This window comes from Ursus maritimus, unplaced genomic scaffold (assembly GCF_017311325.1).
Source record: "Ursus maritimus isolate PB19 unplaced genomic scaffold, ASM1731132v1 scaffold_2, whole genome shotgun sequence".
Lineage (NCBI taxonomy): Eukaryota > Metazoa > Chordata > Mammalia > Carnivora > Ursidae > Ursus > Ursus maritimus.
This window is the reverse complement of record NW_024424452.1, coordinates 73,937,924-73,956,155: the sequence shown is the minus strand read 5'-3', so window position 1 is coordinate 73,956,155 and position 18,232 is coordinate 73,937,924. Positions and strand designations below refer to the sequence as shown.

Genomic DNA, 18,232 nt, shown 5'->3' with positions numbered 1-18,232 from the left:
CTAGTATAGCTTGAAATCTGGGATTGTGATACCTCTAGCTTTGTTCTTCTTTCTCAAGATTACTTTGGCTGTTATAATACATGTTAAGTGCAACTGCCAGAAACACATAAAAAGTGCTTCAGTAACCTGTCAGAGCCCTCCTACAACTCTAGAATGATTCCTATTCTTTCTAGGATCGAGGCTGAACTAATTTTCCATTGTTAGTAATCTCTAATTTCTTAGCACTATCTGGTTTTGTGCTCAGATGAACCTTGTAGACAGACTCCCTTTCTCACTGTCTTCCATCAATGTTGCTCTCTTGGTTGATCCAGACCTCTTGACGTTTTTCTTGACTCAATGCTTTTATTGTCTGGAAATGAATATTGATTTTTAGCATCAGACCTTTATTTGAATCCCAGCTGTGGCCCTGACTAGGTGTTTGATCTGTGTAATCCCTGGGTAATTAACCTTGGCTCCTCTGAACCTATTTCTGTTGGTAGAAATGGAAGGGGGAACTTCCATGACAGGTATGGCGTAAGAATCAACTGAGTTAAGGTTCTAAATATGCCTGACGTACTGTTAGCTTATCTCACCGTCCCTCCCTACCTGCTTAATATTCAGTATTTGGTTCTAACTGTTCTGAGAGGTAAATAAGATTTGTAAAGGTTAATTAAAATAATACTTTAGGGAACACTGAATGAGTCATAAGTATAAGCAATCAAATGTAAACAATGGATCCTGCTGATTCGTGCAAGCTAGTAATAGTTGGTACCCTAAAAAAACAATGGCACTGCCTGCCTTTGTTCCTTTTTTCTTTCCTTTCTTCCTTCCTTTTCTTTTTTCTGTCTTTTTAAATATTCTGTATGTTTAGTACTTAAAGGCGATGACGTTTATGTCAGTATATGCTGAGTTTACACCTTATCTTAACTTTCCTATACTCTCTTGTGGCCTTACCAGAATATAAGGTCCCTGGAAGAATAAGGGACTTTCCTGTTAAGTGGCTCCATTACATTGAACGCATCTAAAATGCAATAAAGATGATTTTATACTATTATTATGTATTATTCAGAAATACTTATCTTCACTTAATTTGCACACAAATACACATACACACACAAACTCATCCTTCACCTCAAGCACTTGTGAATTGGGTGGAGTACTTTTCTATCCATGTTCATATTTTGTTTCTTCTGAATTTATAATTGATGTGGTATTAGAGAAGTATGATTTTCAATTTTTTCTGCCTTTCCCCCAGCCTCAGTACTATCAGGAATAAAAACTTACTTGAAAAGATGCCTTAGTTTACTGTTGAGCCATTATTAAATAGAGATTTTGGTAATTTATTTGAAAAAATTTTGTTTTACTTTTGATATCAGAAAAGCCTTGGGTATACACTTTCTCATCTATAATATTTCTATCTCTTAAATAAAATATAGAACATTTCTGCTTGGGAAATTTTTGTAGAATTGGAGGCAGGCTCTTCAGATTTTATTCCTATTTCATAAACATCGCTCATAAATGAAGCTCCTCAGATTCCTTTTTGGTCCTAGAAACGTAGTCACATAATTAATTTTGCAACTTCAGGTTAGTTAAATGGTAAAATATGATACCTGCTCTTTTGAGCAGGTAAGGAAGTACAGTATCTAATATGACTTTAAATATTAACTATAAAATGTGAATACCTTATTGTTATTTTCTATAACAGCTTTGGTTTCTGTGCTAAGCGAAGGTACAGGGTTTAATTTTTTCACATCTACAGTTTGCAACAGGAATTTCATGTTGATTAGTGTAATTTATGAATTTTCCAATGGTGCCCTTCCTTTGAGAAGTTTGAATTATAATACAAACAATTAATGGGTAACAGATGATGTTATAAAATTTAAAAAGAAAATTGTTGCTCAGTTTTTTTATTGGTGAAAACTTTGAGCTCTCTGAAAGGCAAGATTTTGTACTCCTCCGATTTATTAACATGTCCTTTATTAAAAATTCCTTGTTACTGCAGAAATAACTATATACATTCAGTAGCTTTTCTTTTCATAATGTATAATTTCAGTCACATTTCTATTTTTTGGTCCCGCACAAATTCTTTTTCCCTTCACACTGATTTTCCTGCAAGGGTCTTTAAAAAAAACGATTGACTGGGATTAGCTGCAGCTGAGGCTGTGGCATCGCAAATCAGGAGAGGCTCTTCCTGAGTGTCAGTGCAGGAGGTGAGTGTGTGCAGGGCCGCTCTGAAGTCACAGATGGCCTTCCTGGCCACTGTCACTGCTGTGAAGCCTCAGGCAACAGAAATCCTAAGTGCTTCATGCACACTAAGGCCTTTAATCCCTGCATCTGCCCTGGGAAGAGAGTTTATCACTCTTCCCATTTTACAGGTACGGAAACCAGGGCTTAGACAGGTCGAGTATCTTATCCAATGGTCTGTCATGCTCTAGAGCCCATGCTCTTACCCATTCTGAAGTATTCCCCAACTGATCCCAAAGGAAATCCTCTGTAGTTTCCTGGGTCTTCCCTTGAAGCAGCGCAGTTCAGGGCCATGCCAGCTGCTGCCAGTGCACGGCAGCAACCCCAACAGCAGCAGGCACAGACTCAGCTGGGCACAGGCATTGTACTGCGTGGCCCCGGTAGTGGCAGGTGCAGCCAGCGTGTGGTGCTTGATGGTTGGAGGGTCATCAGGAGGCCAGTGGCTCTTTCTGACCAGTACTATTGAAGTATGTGAGGCCAAGGCACAGTTATACTTAGTGGCATAAGCTTAATCAACTTACTCTTGAACTAAGGGCTGGTTTTATTTAAGCACGTGTGCCTGGAAAAGATTGTTAGTTTCACATGAGCCACGTAGGGCTCAGACTTCCCTTAAGCAGTGACCAAGAGGGGCGTGCTGAGATTTGATTTTCCAAAGGCGTGGTTGCCCTTTAAATATCATTTCACCTGGAATTTCAATACTAGGAGTGAAATTTCCTTAAAGTCACCTATTTTATCTTACTAATTGTGTGAAAAGATATTTGAAATGATTCTGTGATATGCATCACAAAAATTAACTCAAAGTGGATCGTAGACCTAAATGTGAAATGCAAAACCAGAGAACTCCACTGCAAGCACAGAGCAAGCAGAGTGGTTAGTTAACTTCATCGAGGGTTGGGTCTTGGATGAAAAGAATTGTTAAGAGAATGATCGAAGTGATACATCAAGGAAACTAAGATGGGTAAAGCAGGAAGTGAAGGAAAGAGAGGTCTGTGGTTTGGGAAGGTGTGCAAGGACCATTCAGCTGGAAAGAAGAAGTTGGACAACCTAACTGCTAGGACAGGAGGATGTGGGCAGGGGACAGACAGAATGCTGGAAGCACTGGATTTGGTGGTGGAACATTTCCAGGTGATAGCAAGGGCCCACATGTGGCTCACTCATCTGTGTGAATTCTGTCCGTTCTTCCAGCATCATCTGCAAGTTCAGTCATGATCATGTTTATAACCAATATACATACGGTTTTTAAATTTTACCTGTTTTACAAAAGAACATTATTATTTCTGTTGGTTGTCACCTATTTTTTTTTTTTTTGAAGGAATTGAAAGAAGGGAAAATGTTTTCAAAATGAATGGAAGAAACTTACCTACGTAATTAGCATGTGCATGGTATAATCTGACTATTTTAAAAAAACGACTGCACTGGGGAATGACTCATACCGGAATGCATTTGAATAGATGCAATTTTCATATGCTACATTTTAAAATGACATTTTCCTTTTTTAGGTGTAACAAAATAAGTTTGGAAAAAACAATCAGAGGTTTTTCTACATTTGAAAAAGCATGCCATCAAAGGGAAATTAAAAATAAAAATTGTAAAGCACTGTGTAGAACCTTCTGATAAATAGTCAGATAAGCAGCGTAGAATGGATTTTAAGTAAAAAATTAAATGGCTTATCTTAACTGAGTCAACTGTGACGTAGTAGAAGAACAATAAATTCAGAGCCAGGAGTTCTAGTTCCTAGAAATTGCTCCATTGGCTGCTAGATTATAAGGACCATGAAGACAAGGGTGAGGTTTGTTTCTCATCGGTGTTGTCATATCTTGACGTATCTGAGTACCTGGCATAGTACATAGAACATGGCAAGTGCTCAAGTTGTTGAAGAAATGAATTGATGGATGGGAATCAGATAATGTACAAAGTCTGATGGCCTCATGTTATGCTTTTCAGTGTGCAAATCGCGAGGCCTGCTGAAACTTGGGATATTTCCTTCACGTTCACGTTATACCCTTTGCTTGTTTGTTTTGGTCTCTGTTTGTTTCTTTGTCTTCATATTCTGATTTTATAGCGTGGTAAATAGAAGAGAACTCGAAAGGTTCTAGATGATATATGAAGAACGGTCTACTGACAAATAATCTTTGTCGGGTGTTTAGGTAATTAAACTCTTACTAAAGAGAAAAAAAACCAGCTTCAGTTTTTCAGTATTAAAAATTAAACTATAAAGAAAACTACAAGTTAGAAAACAATTCAACCCCTCTTGACCTTAAACAATAACAAAAAATACAAGTATCAAACGGGGTAAAACAGTTCAGAACGGTGTAAATTGAAAAGTAGCCTCCCCAACCCCCCTCCATACCCCCTGACACTCCACACACTCTCCAGTGGCAGCTACTTCTGACATATTCTTGAATGTCCTTCTGGAAAATTATTCCCTACCTATACTAGGATTTTAAATGGAGTCTTAAAGATCTGGATCATTATCACCCGAGTTCCTTGGCAGTGAAAATGCTGATTATGTTGTTCAGTGCTGATTGTTCGGATTAACACTGAGTACCGTTTCCCCGCTGGGCATCAGACTTAGCTGTTGTTTACATGACCATCGGCATGTTGTTTCTCACTGTTTGCCATCTTGCAAACCACTGTGCTTCCTGCTACTGAACCTCTATATGGCTGTTCGCTCCTTCCACCTGCTCCCCGCCCCCCAGGCAGCATATGAAAGCTTCTGTTCCATTTTATTGGCTTTCTTCTTTGCTTTTTGGCTATAATGTGTGTAGGGGAGGAAAAAGTTTTCCTTGACCCTTGAGGGTCCCTGGCTGTGTCTGAAAACTGACAAAGATTAATGGGAGCAAAGCATACCAACTTATTTAAGTTTTATGTGACATGGGAGCCTTCATAAAGAAACGAGGACCTTAAGAAACAGCCCTGGGTATTTTTAGCTGGGTTTAATGAAGAAATGTGGAGAAATGGAGAAATGTGACAGACTAAAGAGTATGAGGTAAGTGTGGTAAACTGGAAGAAACTTAGCAAGGCCTGTTTGTTGGGATTTTTTTCCCTGTGTTCCTTTGTCCTGCGAGATAAGGATGCTTCTTTCTTCTGGGAAGTTACCTCTCACACGAGGACGTTATAACCTGTTTCAGAGAAGAGGCTTGGGTAAAGGTCAAAGTGACCTTCCTGCTTCTGCTGTTTTCTCAAACTCCTTCAGGATAAAATATTCAACATACACTAGGTGCCAGATTTTGGGAGTAGTGTGCCCTGAACCTCATCGTGTAGATAGCTGCTTACAATAGTAAAAAAAAAAAAAAAAAAAAAAAAAAAAAAAAAAAAAAAAAGTAGATGGCACATTAGTGATTAGTTATGAAATTGAAACAAAGTGTGCTTGAGTATGAGGGATCCTCTGTCTTTTTTTTTTAATATTTTATTTATTTACTTGAGAGAGAGAGACAGCCCACGGGCGAGAGCGCACAGGCTGGGGGAGCCGCAGAGGGAGAGGGAGAAGCAGACTTCCTGCTGACCAGGGAGCCCAATGCGGGGCTCGATCTCATGACCCTTAGATCATGACCTGAGCCGAAGGCAGCCGCTTAACCAACTGAGCCACCCAGGCGCCCCATGGGATCCTCTGTCTGACTGTGTATAAATTATATTTAAAATGTTCAGAGGAAGGAAAAGGATTTGGCTACTTTAAGAAAAGTCTCTTTGTGCTCTAGTAAGCCAGTATCTGATGGCAGCTGAGGCCTTCACTGTCCCTGCAGCCATGCCATGACATTCCCGTCAGATCTGGGGCCAGAAAATGGGCTGTCCTTTTGTGCTGCTTCAGCCTTAGTTTCTCCCTCTCCGGTCGGCCCTGGAGGTGTGGTATCATGGAGATAGCTGAGTCCCAGCAAGTGTCGTTTCCTGACTTGATGGAAGTCATAGATATTCACCGGGCCTCCGTTTCTTTATCCATAAAATGAAGGGTTCAAACAAAATGATTTTCAGTTTTGACATCATTATCATTTTAATGAATCACATTATTTAATGAATCACATTCTTTGCTAGGCTTTGCTCAATTTAGCTGAATTCAGAGTAAAGTTTTTTTTAAATTTCAAAGGTGGCTTTGGGGAGGGGTGTGGGTGTGGGTGTGTGTATATCAGGCAGTGAGGGGAAAGGCTAGCCTGAATGGGACATTCAGAGGTACCACTGTTGGTGCCAAGTCCAGAAGTACCATCGCTACACCTCTAGACATCTTTGACTCTAGGAAGGAACCAGTGTTTCTACTACAAAGATAAATCAGAAAGTTAAGTTTAAATCACATTTAAATACAATTTGTACTTGGCACAGTTGGCCTTTTCTCAGAGAGGAAACGGTACTTGCTTGAGAGTTAGTTTCCTCATCTAAATAGAAATTTTGTGATTGTTCTTACATAGTTTTAAGCAATCTTGTGATAAATCACAGTTATAAATGAAGGAACGGGTTAATTTTTCAAGAGAATATGAAGGATGTTTCTTCTTTGTATGTGGATGCTGTTGTGAAACTCTAGGTTAGAATCCAAGAGGTCCGATTGAAGAGCTTAAGCAGTTTTGAAATCTTGTGGACACAGTTTCTGTCTCTTTTTATGTGCGATGCTTATTAATCAGAGATTTAGTTAAGGGCCGTGTAGCGTTGCAAACTCTCTCTTCCGCATCTTATTAGGTGATTGTTCTGAGGGAATTTTTAAAGATAACACAACTCTTTATTCCTTTCCCATTGAAGTATAACCTTTCGTTATCTGTTGACTTTTTTTCCCCCTTTACCATAGAAAAAGAATTGCTTTTATTATTTTTCTTTAGAGCTTATGACTACATTAGAATAACTAATGCCCACAGCGAAAAATGATTTTCAAGCAGCAATTCATGGGCAACACAGAATATAATTTCTGTGATTTCCTAGATAACAGCTGTGTTATAACATTTTTTGGTATTTTACACGCTTCACTGGCTTGAGTTTTTAGGACTTTGGAATTGGAATGTAATTGAAGAGCAGTAGTGTTAAATGTGTTTGATGTCACAGGGAGTGAGATGATTCTCTTATTGCATTTCATAATAATCCATTTCCCTTCTCCTAGATGGTTGTTAAAAGCCACAAAACTTGACCCTGTTTAGAATTATTTAGTTTTACATGGGAGAGTAAATAACTCAGTGCATCATTGGATTAGACCCATTGAATGGATACTTTCTTTAATAGTGACTTTTGTGTCATTTTTTTCATAGGCAGTACAATTTAATGGGACAAAGCATGGACTTCAGTCCTTCACAGTCTGAAGGACTAAGGTTTGAGTTCTGACTTATTTCTTTGCTGTGTAACCTTGGACCAGTGTTCTAATTTTTCGAGCTTTACTGTCCTTGTCCATGAAATAGGGATACTACCTACATTGTCTCTTGTGAGAATGAAATGGGATCATGTCAAGAGCCTGCCACTTAGTCGGTACTCTAAGAAATGAATGACATTAATCATGACAATAACAATAATTTTTAGAGTTTAAATGTCACGGATTTATTAAACATTCTGATACATGCTTTTCCATTGTCTGAGGAGTAGGAGAGGGAGAAGATTCGTTCTAATAGAATAGAGGGTGAAAAACTGAACAGAACATCCCTGATTTGTTTATCTACTATTTTAAGAGAGATTCTTATTCACCGATATTCGTTGAAATTTGAGAATAGGCTGAGCAACCGATGTAGGAGATATTTTCTTTGCTTCACATAATTTGAAGAACACTGTCTACTTTTTACACCCTTTATATTCTTTTTGACATGCATCTGAATTCTCTGTATTTTAAATCCCACAAGGCATTATTATTATTTTGCATGCATATTGTTTATTTAGATTTACCCAGATATCCACTCTTTTTCAGCCCTGATTTCAACTCCTTGAATTATCTGGTATCATTTTCCTTTTATCTTTGGAACTGCTTTAGAATTTCTTTTAATGCAGGTACCCTGGTAATACATTTTCTCTTTTTGCTTATTTGAAATGTCTTTATTTCAGCTTTATCTTTTGGAGGGAATTTTTTTGCTAGTTAGAGAATGCTATGTTAGAGTTATTTTTAATTCTTGAATTTCCACTTGACTTAAAAAAATAGATGCTGGCTCTCTGGTGAAATTCTTCATCTTGATATATTTTTTTATACCTGTCTTTGTTATTTTGAAGCCTTTTTCGGATAATAAGTAGGCTATTCGTGGATCTCTTTCTATTGTCTGTTTTTTCTTTTGGTTCTCTGTCTTGGTATATCTGGTAGTCTATTATTGAGGTTGAGGAGAGGCAGGGAGCCAGAATGGGGGAAATGTCACCTCAGTATGGTCAAGGACTAAGGGTTGAGTGAACACAAAGCTGGAAAACTTTGTTAGGGTCAGTTTACCCTTTGGTTTACCCATGCTTCTAGAGTGTAATACTTCAGGGATCACGACAGAAAGGTCAGAGCATGTACCAGAGATCACCTCTTTAGTGGCTTTGGACTCTTATTTTTCTCTCCCCATGCTGTGAGGCTACTGAAGGCTGCACAGAACAAGCACAGGTTTGAACTCACTTCTCTATAATGTCCTTCTCTCCAGAATCTTTGTCCCTCAAACCTTGGCTGCTTTTAGCAGCCCCATAGTCCAGTTTTTGTCTTCATATCCCTGTGACATTGTCGAAAGCTCTCTGCCTCTTGGCAGCTTTCCCCTGCCAGCTTCTTAAGCTTTTCAGTCTCTTGTCCAGGTTGACGTAAGACTCAATGCGTGTACTCAGGTAAAAGCAGCACAAAGAATGTTGGGCTACCTCAGGAAGCTTCCTGCCTTTCTAGATCTGGGTTCATCAAACCCTGGTTGCCTTAAAGGCTCTCCAGGGTCTCAGACAGACTTTTTTCATATCCCAGTTTTCTAAATGTTCTTGCCTTGGTTTGCAAGAACTGTAAGCTACTTTGTCAGTCAGGAACCGTAGTTCCTCCATTTATTTTCTTTTCTGTATAGTGTATTGTGCAAAATCCTATTACCTGCCTCAGAATTAAGGAGTGTGACTCGTTAGTTTTGTGGTTAGGCTGGCTGGATAAATAGAAGTGCCAAATTTCTTTGGTTTTTCATTTACCTCAGTATCATACTCTCTTACCTTCACTTAGATGTATCACCATCTCTTCCGTTTTATAGTTTTATTTATTTAGTGAAGACAATATTTCAGTGATGTCTTTCAGTGAATGAATATTTTAATATAGACAGTAAAAAATTTAATAAGCTACTAATTTTCAATTTTTTTTAAAGATTTTATTTATTTATTTGACAGAGATAGAGACAGCCAGCGAGAGAGGAAACACAAGCGGGGGAGTGGGAGAGGAAGAAGCAGGCTCATAGCAGAGAAGCCTGATGTGGGGCTCGATCCCATAACGCCGGGATCACGCCCTGAGCCAAAGGCAGACGCTTAACGACTGTGCCACCCAGGCGCCCCTAATTTTCAATTTTATATTAGAAGTAGTCTATAGTACCAGAATGCATGGTGAAGCCTAAACCTTAAAAAGCTGTATTTGTAAGAATGTGAAAAAAATGTGTGAAGAAAGGCCTTCACAAATGTCATGGTATGTCTCTTACTGCACCTTTATTTTCTCTTGACTAATAAGCATTATTTAAATGTGTATTTTTGGATGATTGTGGGAAAAATAAAATAGTGTCTTAAAACTATCTACAGTACAGTTTATAAGTATAATCATAAGCATAACTAGACATACAACTTCTACCATTAGAATTTATAAGTGAATTATTGGCATAAAAGGATCCTATCCATATACTCTAGAGAATCAGGTGTTAAATTTAGAATTAAAACTCCTAAATTCCTTTCTTCTTCATATGTCCTATATGTCCTCCTTTGCTTATTGTAATGAAGGACCTTTGGGGCCAAGCTATTTGTAACAACATATATGATTGGAAGTCCTGCTGAATAATCAAGGAAAGATCGATCTTTGACTTATGTTTTGCATTTTCTCCTGTGTGATAGGTGTAAGAATGCACCTCACAGACCTCCAGCTAGAGGGAGCTTCAATGACCAAGGGCCCCAGCTACTGTGCTCTGAAATCCCGGGCTGCTCTTGCACTGGAGACATGCTTCCCAAGGGCTGCTCCTAGCTGGTGCCTGAGAGGAGCAGGGAGACTAAAGCAGGCTGGCGCCCTGGAGGTCAAGGAACTCTTGAGCTCTTGAGGGCTCACTGGCTCCAGTGCTGCCTGCTGGTCTTGCTCAGATCGTACAGCAGTCCAGGATGATGGCTCCCTTCTCTCTCTCCTTCCTTCGGGTCTGATTTGTCTTACCGTCCGGATCCCTCCCTGTTTTCTCTTATAGGAATTTCCCTTACAGGAATAGAATTCTGGCACGTTTAATCCTGTCATGGTGTCTGCTTCTAGGGAACACACAAATTCTATAACACACAATTTCTATAACAAAATACTATCATGTGAAATTACTAAGGAGAAAAAAGATGTTTACGCTAACTTTAATGATGACAGTATTCTCAAACGGCTGGATTCTTAAATTTGGGAAGGTTAAAACTTCATGTAATTGAGAGCTAGCCTCTCAGTTTTTTTTCTCTTAGCAGTTTATTGTCTGTTTATATGTAAATTTGCTTTCAGAAGGCTGAATTACTACAGTAGACAGATCAGGACCTCATGTTCAAAAAAACTCAATTTACTCAGGGTGATTGGATGGTTGTAGGTATTAAGCAGTTTGTAAGTCATCTTTGAGATAACTAAGGATATTTAATGAGAAAGTAGAAGGAAATATTCTAAGGGTATGTTGATAAGTAATATATTGTTGAAAGCAGCATAATAAATAAGTAGTAACAGATTTATTTGTTCCAAATATTTGGTAAATCTTGCTTTCAACTTATATGATTTATACAAGAGTGCTTATATTTTATATGTTAATGTTAAAATTCTTCTTTCTTTGCAGAATCATGGTGAAAGATTTGTTTTCATTGCAGAGTGGTATGATCCAAATGCTTCACTTTTTCGACGTTACGAACTTCTGTTTTACCCAGGGGATGGGTCTGTTGAAATGGTAAATGAACCTTTTTTTCTTCCTTAAAAGTTAGCAAAGGGAGTGAAGGTGAGAATTGGGAGAAGAATATTATAGCTTTCTATATAGTTGCTCTTGAAAATATATATATATTTTTCTTCTTTTTTTAATGGGAATTCTTTTTTGGGGGGTTATAATTCCAATATAAGAGATAACTTTGTGCCTTTATCTTTAATGTCAAATAGTAATTAATATTTTTTGGTTGGAAAACTGAAGTGGGATTATTCATGTTTTAGATTAGGCAATAGTCAATAAGTGAATGTTACAGATAAAGATTATCATGGTCCTAAGTATGTCGCCATTATTGAAAGCTGTTATCTCTACAACAAGTCAAATTGAAGAAGATCAGATTAAGAAAGTTCCACTTATGTCTTGTGTCTCTTTATTTGCAACCATCTTACAGGTAGATCTCTTTGGTATTGGCTGTCTGTGTAGGCAAGAAAACAGAAATTTGGAATTTTTCTGGGATTTCATAAGCACTAATTTGCTGAAATGATTTGGCAATAAACAAATCTTTCTGTTCATGGTTTTTTAAAGTATTAAATTTGTAATAAGTTTTTTTGTTATTACTGGATTGGACTAGGAAATACAGAAGTTATAAAAGAAACTATGATTTGTATTTGTAACAAAAATGAAATAAAGTAAGCTATGTTTAATAAAGCAGAATTAAGAATCATTTCTAATTTATAGTAAGATTAACGTTGTCTATTGATAGTTATTTGTCTTATTGTGTTGTTGTTTTTGGTTCTAGCATGATGTAAAGAATCATCGCACCTTTTTAAAGCGGACCAAATATGATGATCTTCACTTGGAAGATTTATTTATAGGCAACAAAGTGAATATCTTTTCTCGACAACTGGTGCTGATTGACTATGGGGATCAATACACAGCTCGACAACTGGGCAGTAGGAAAGAAAAGTAAGAAAAGCTTTTCTTCATTCTTAAAACATTATATATGTCTTGGTACCAAATTCTAATTTCTTGTTTCTATCTTATGTTTTTACAGCATAGATGCTTTTCCAATTCAGTGACCCAATTCAGTGTTACGACATTTTTGGGATTTTGAGGAGTAGTTTCAGCGATTTGCTCTTCATTCAGATAACAGAGAGGCCCATAGTCTTAGGCAATGATTATCTTCTGGAGGAAAAAATCTAAACTTTTTATATGCCCTCATCTTACTTCATAACATGCATTTAACTGGGAACTGAGCATGTTGGAACATAAATAGTATTGGTGTATAGAATAAACCTGGTTTATGCGGAAAAAATAGTGAGTGGCAGAGCAGGGAAGGCCCTGTGAAGGTATCTGAGCTGGATCCTGAAAGGTAAATTGGAGTTTTACCCAGTTAGATCAAGAGCAGGGAATGCTGGTCACGGGAATACGTATAAGCAGAGGTTCAATGGCAGGAAGTTGTATGTCGTGTGCGGGGAAGAGCCCATTGTTCTGTTTGACTGACTTGGTGGTTAAGATTTTTTTAAAACTTTGATTAGTAAAATAGCCTGAATCAGGACGGTAGCAGTTGGTATGAAGAGGAAGAAATGTACAAGATTAATAGAAGTAGAATAGTAGTAATGGTCAGCACTCAGTGACGGCTAGCTATTATTATATCAGGCATGGTGTTAAAATGATCTGTATGGGTTATTTGAGTCCTGTGACAACCTAATAAAAAAGGTGCTATTATGATTAGCTCCACTTTGCAGATGGGGGAGTTGAGGCTTGGAGGAGATGTTAAGTAGCTTGCTGAAGGGCAAGAGGAGGGACAAGATAAGCCCACAGTCCAGTGTGAGTTAAGAATGGGAGGATTTGATCACAGGAGAATGGGGAGGACCTGGAAAATGGTTGCCCTCTTTCTGCCTCAATCCATTTGCATGTCATCTGGCACCTAGCACATCTCCTTACACGGGGCAAGTGCCTTATCTGTGTTAGCCGAATGAATCAATGGATAACAATTTAAAACTCATTATCTGCTGTTGCCTTTTTAAAAAATTTCCTCCGTTTACAAATGATGACCTTTGAACTAGTCGACGAAGATGTTTTTGTGTAGATTGTTTGTAATGAATGTTGTCTATTCTTGAGCTTTTTACACAGACATAATATATGTCTGATAAATATTGACTGATCAAGTGAAGAAAGAATGACTGCTACAAAAACAACAAAAAAGTGACATAGTTATGATACACGGAAACTTACCTGTCTTGTTCACAACTGTATCCCTAAAGAGCATTATTATGATGCCCCAAACAGTAAACTAATCACAGGGAATGCCCCACAAAAATGTGTTGAATGAATGATTGAATTAATGAGCGAGTTTACATCACTGAAGATAGTTCTGTCAGGAGGAAGAGCTGGTGGCTGGCTGGCCTCTCCAGCTTCTCCCTTCCCGCCCACTACATGTGATTCCACCTGTGAGGCTGAGAAGCTGCAGCGCGGTACCTTCCAGAAGCTGTGGCACTGTTTGTCAGAGCTGCATGTGTCATCCTGACTTTTCCTCAGTTCCGATTTAGAAGAGAGACGGAATGTTGGAGATGCAGCTGAAAATCAGGCTATACTGAAAACAATCACTTTTTACTAATGTTTTTCTTCTGAATGTCAATTTTCAATATTACTAAGGTGGAGTTTTAATTTTCAATCTCTACACTTACAAGTTTGCGACCTTCTGAGGCTAGAATGACTGTATTTGAATGGAAATTTCACTTCTTTTGTCATCTCTGTTGGTTTCGGTTTCTGTGGCTTATATATTGTATTGTTTTGGGAGATTCCTTGCATTATGGAGTGATTATAAGTAAAAGGAGGGACCACTGGTGGAAGGGAATGCTATCTATATAAAAAGCTCCAAATACCATTCAATTTGATAGGAAAAAAAAAAATCTGCCCAACTGTCTTTTGAGGTCTACTACCAAAATAACTAGCTGATTATGTAATATCTGAATAACTCCAGTAGTAATATTCTTTCTGTGACTTCTTTACAAGCCTCTTGTAGCCCTTTTTTACAAGTTCTTTATAATTCTCAAGGTGGTTTGGTGCTCATTGTGAATATTAGTACACAGGTGGTGATGGTTCAGAGGAGTGGTGAATGCCTCATAAAAAAAGAGACCACTTCCAGAATAACTCTGAAATGGGGGGAAAATTTTGAATATTAGATAAATAGGAATCTCTCATGAGATCTAATGGTGAAAGTCTGTGGGATTGAGGAAACATCTACCATAATTCTTTCATTTGCAAGTAATAAATATTTATAGCTTTAATTTTTTTGAGCATACGCTACGTGCAGAGCGCTGTGATGGGCACTCTTCATATGAGTCTCAGTTCAAGACTACTTTAAGTTTTCATTTAAACTAGCAAAAGTAAATGAATTAGGGAGACAGGGTTAATAGTATGACCCAATCAAAATAAACAATAAAGCCTGTAGCAATTATAATTTGTATATAGATATGTAAATTCTACTTGTTTTTAGAGAGGGTGGTGGCAGGGCAGAGGGAGAGAGAGAATCTCAAGCAGACTCCATGCTGAGTGTGGAGCCCGACCTCATGACCCTGAGATCATGACCTGAACCGAAATCAAGAATTGGATGCTTAACCAACTGAGCCAACCAGGCGCCCCAATATATTAATTCTATTTGTCTAAAGTGAATGTCATTGTTTCTGTTTTATAGAACAGTTAAGTAACTTGGCCACAGTCACAGAGCTAGAAAGTCAAGGGAACCAGTTAACCTTGTTGCCTTTGACTCAAACTTATTCACTATTAAGCTTCTAATTAATATGTTGGTAAATATTGTTGAATGGGACTGATTCCAAAAGAGGAGGAACCAAATTAAATATTTGGGGTTTATAAATATAATTAATGAACACATATACAGTGTTGTATTTTTACTGACTTAAACTGTTCCACCATTTTCTCTCTCTTTTTTTTTCACCATTTTCTCTTTTGAATCTTTCTTGACTGCATGTGGGCTAGTAAAGCCAGCAACCATTTGGCTGATTTACATAAACTTCAGAATTCAAATTTAAAAAATGTAGTTTCATTTAAATGACCAAAAAGGTAGGCATATGGGGAAATACATGTATGTCTATCATGATCCTATAGAAATAACCTGTATGTAATAATTATAACTTAGTCTTGTTCTCAGCGTGTATGGTATCAAGGATAATTTATGAATTCAAGACATCCTTGTTATATTCCTCATACTCAACTCCTTTACACAAGAAAGAAATAGTAGGAGGGAAAAGTAAAATTGATCTCTTTGGTGCCTATCAGCTAATTTTGAGGCAGTTATGCAGATAATTCAGCTCTCAAACCAATCTTGGCTTTCCAGTTCCCTTAGACTGTAGACATATGACATTTGACACACATTTCTACTTCTCCCTCTGCTTACTGTTGTGTATTTCTTCAGTTGTTTTTGTGAACCTAATGACTTATTATTATTGTCCTGTATAATCAGTTAACAATTAGACTTCACCACTTTTGGCCTTTTAGTAGTAGTATTTTTTACCTCAGACATTCTGTTTGGGATTATTTTACTTTTGCTTAAATTAGAATTTCCCTTATAGTGTGTTCACTGATAGAGAACTCTTTCAGCTGAAAATGTCCTTATTTCACTTACATTCTTGAAACTGCCCGCTTATCTATGTCTTTTTTTGTTTGTTTGTTTGTTTTTGTTTCTCTGTGCTTTATTCTGAATTTGTTCAAAATTCTTTCATTAGTTGCATCTGGTCCTCTGTCAAACCATTTGGTTCTTATTTTCATTTTGGTATTTTTATCACTAGCTATTTTAGTAGCTTCTTTTTCAAATCGAAGTATCCATTGTTGATAGCTTAGACTTTCCTGTTGCCTTCAGTTGTTCCTGTAGCCATAGTTTTCATGGTCATGTTACAGTCTACGTCTGACAGTTCCAATAGCTGAACTATTTGTGGGTCTACCTGCTTTGTGCTGTGTCTTCTGGTTCTCCCTCACGTTGGTCTTTTTTACTTTTGTGTGTTTGTGTGTGTGTGTATCTTTTTGTGGTGATGGTTGTCATGTGTCTGGATGTATGTGGATGTGTATATGTGTGTGATATATGTGTATATGTATTTTTATATGAATTATTTGAGGTACAGGACGAAGTTACCTACTAGGGTAGAATTGTGTTTGCTTCTGAGTGTTGCCTGGAGGCATTTGCAATATGGATGATCATTACCCAAGTGGAAAATCGGAAGTTCCCAGACTACCTAAGTGATGTGACTTTATGCTGCCAGACCATGCAAGGCCTGGTTCTTTCTGATTCACCCTTAGGGTGTAGCCTTTGGTCCTAAGTTATTAGAGAGAGAATCCTTTGTTGGGTTCTGTTCCCCTTTCCTGGTGATGTGGTACAGATTAAAGTTCAGATTAGCCAGACAAAGGCGATGCTGGCAAGGTCGACACAACATTCATTCTCATTTTTCTGGGTCTCTTTTTCTTTCACTTTTGTACTCAATAATTGTTGAGTGTCTAGTCAATTTATTTTTGCTTTAAAAATATTTTAAATATTCTTATCCACTGTTTTTAGTTTTCAGGGGAAGCATTGCTCTGAATAACTTTGCCTTGTTGCCAGTTGAAAGCTCTGGCTCAGTGAGGTTTTCTCCAAACCACAGGTGCCTCATCTGAGACTATTTTCCTAATTTCCTTGGGGCAAACACATGCTTCACACTTGTAAGGAAAACGTAAAAGAAGCCACAGATTTGGCTTTGGGTTATTGTTTTAGAATGGTTTTTTTTTTTTTTTATATGCTTAAGGCCAATATGCATAACTTTTGAAATATTTACATGAATTAATATTGATTAAAGTTTACAAATCATTCCTTTAGGTGGATAACATTCGAAGAGTCTATAGCACTGTGCTGTCTAGGATGTTGGTTATACAGCATCTTTATCCTGGACATATTTGCTGCAATTTTTGCCCGGAGCCTGTTGGTGTATGGAGAACATATTTTTTTGCATGGCCCTGTGAAAACTGTTATTTTGCAGAATTCTGTGTTCTGAGTCTGGCAAAGGCTGGCCAAACTATTTTCTCCCTCTCCATTGCTAAGAAGTTGTAAAAGAGCGTATATATATATATATATATATATATGTAATTCATATATATATGAATTATAATATATAGTGGATATATATAATATATATATATTATATAATATATATATAATTCATATATATATAATTCATATATATATAATTCATATATAAATATATATATATAATTCAAGACATCCCTGTTATATTCCTCATACTCAACTCCTTTACACAAGAAAGAAATAGTATATTTCATATATATGTATATGTATATATATGTTTTCTTTTGGGAGCATCTCCTGCTGCATCCTATAGTGCTTGCTCAATGCCAGGTGAGAGGATGACTATGTGGTAGATCCTCACAGCGGGATCCATGTCCTTGTCTAGTCCCTTCTCACGTTGACTCTGGACTTAACCATGTGACTTGCATTGGCCAAAGGGACATCAGCAAATGTGTCTCAAGGGGATGCTTGATAGTTGTTTGCACATTGGACTCCATGTGGCTGTCTATGAAGAAGCCTGGTGTGACCGCCTGAGGATGAGAGGCCACAAGGAAAAAGAAGCCTAGCTGTCCCAGCTGACCTGCTAGCCACACACAGCTGTCCTGGTGAAACCACTACCCAGCTACCTACAGAGTCTTGACAAATTGTTGTTTCAAGCCACTACATTTTGGGGTGGTCTTGTTCCTGGACAGAGAACAGGTTCTCAACTCAAGTTTGGCTGCTCGCCACTCAAAAATCAATGCTTCAGAGACAAGCGATGGTGGGAAAGAAAAGGCCTCTTTACTGGGGAAGCTGGCAACCTGGAAAGATGGTGGACTAATGTCTCAAAGCCCATCTTCCCTGTCCAGGCAAAGCTACAGGGTTTTAAAGGGGAAGACGTGGAAATGGTGGGGGTGACGTGTAGGAGAAGCAGGTGCCCAAGCGGTTGATTGTGTGTCGACATGAG

The 18,232-nt window shown here is 37.8% G+C and overlaps 1 protein-coding gene across 4 annotated transcripts in view; it reads left to right on the top strand.

Moving 5' to 3' along the window:
• The window catches only part of NME7 (NME/NM23 family member 7), a 243,095-nt gene that overhangs the window by 32,714 nt on the left and 192,149 nt on the right, over nt 1-18,232 (top strand). For all 4 annotated transcript variants that reach the window (XM_008695848.2, XM_040636186.1, XM_008695838.2 and 1 more), the window contains exons 2-3: nt 11,136-11,243; nt 12,013-12,179. In XM_008695848.2, coding sequence (XP_008694070.1) covers nt 11,136-11,243; nt 12,013-12,179 — 275 coding nt within the window. The remainder of the gene's footprint in view (nt 1-11,135; nt 11,244-12,012; nt 12,180-18,232) is intronic.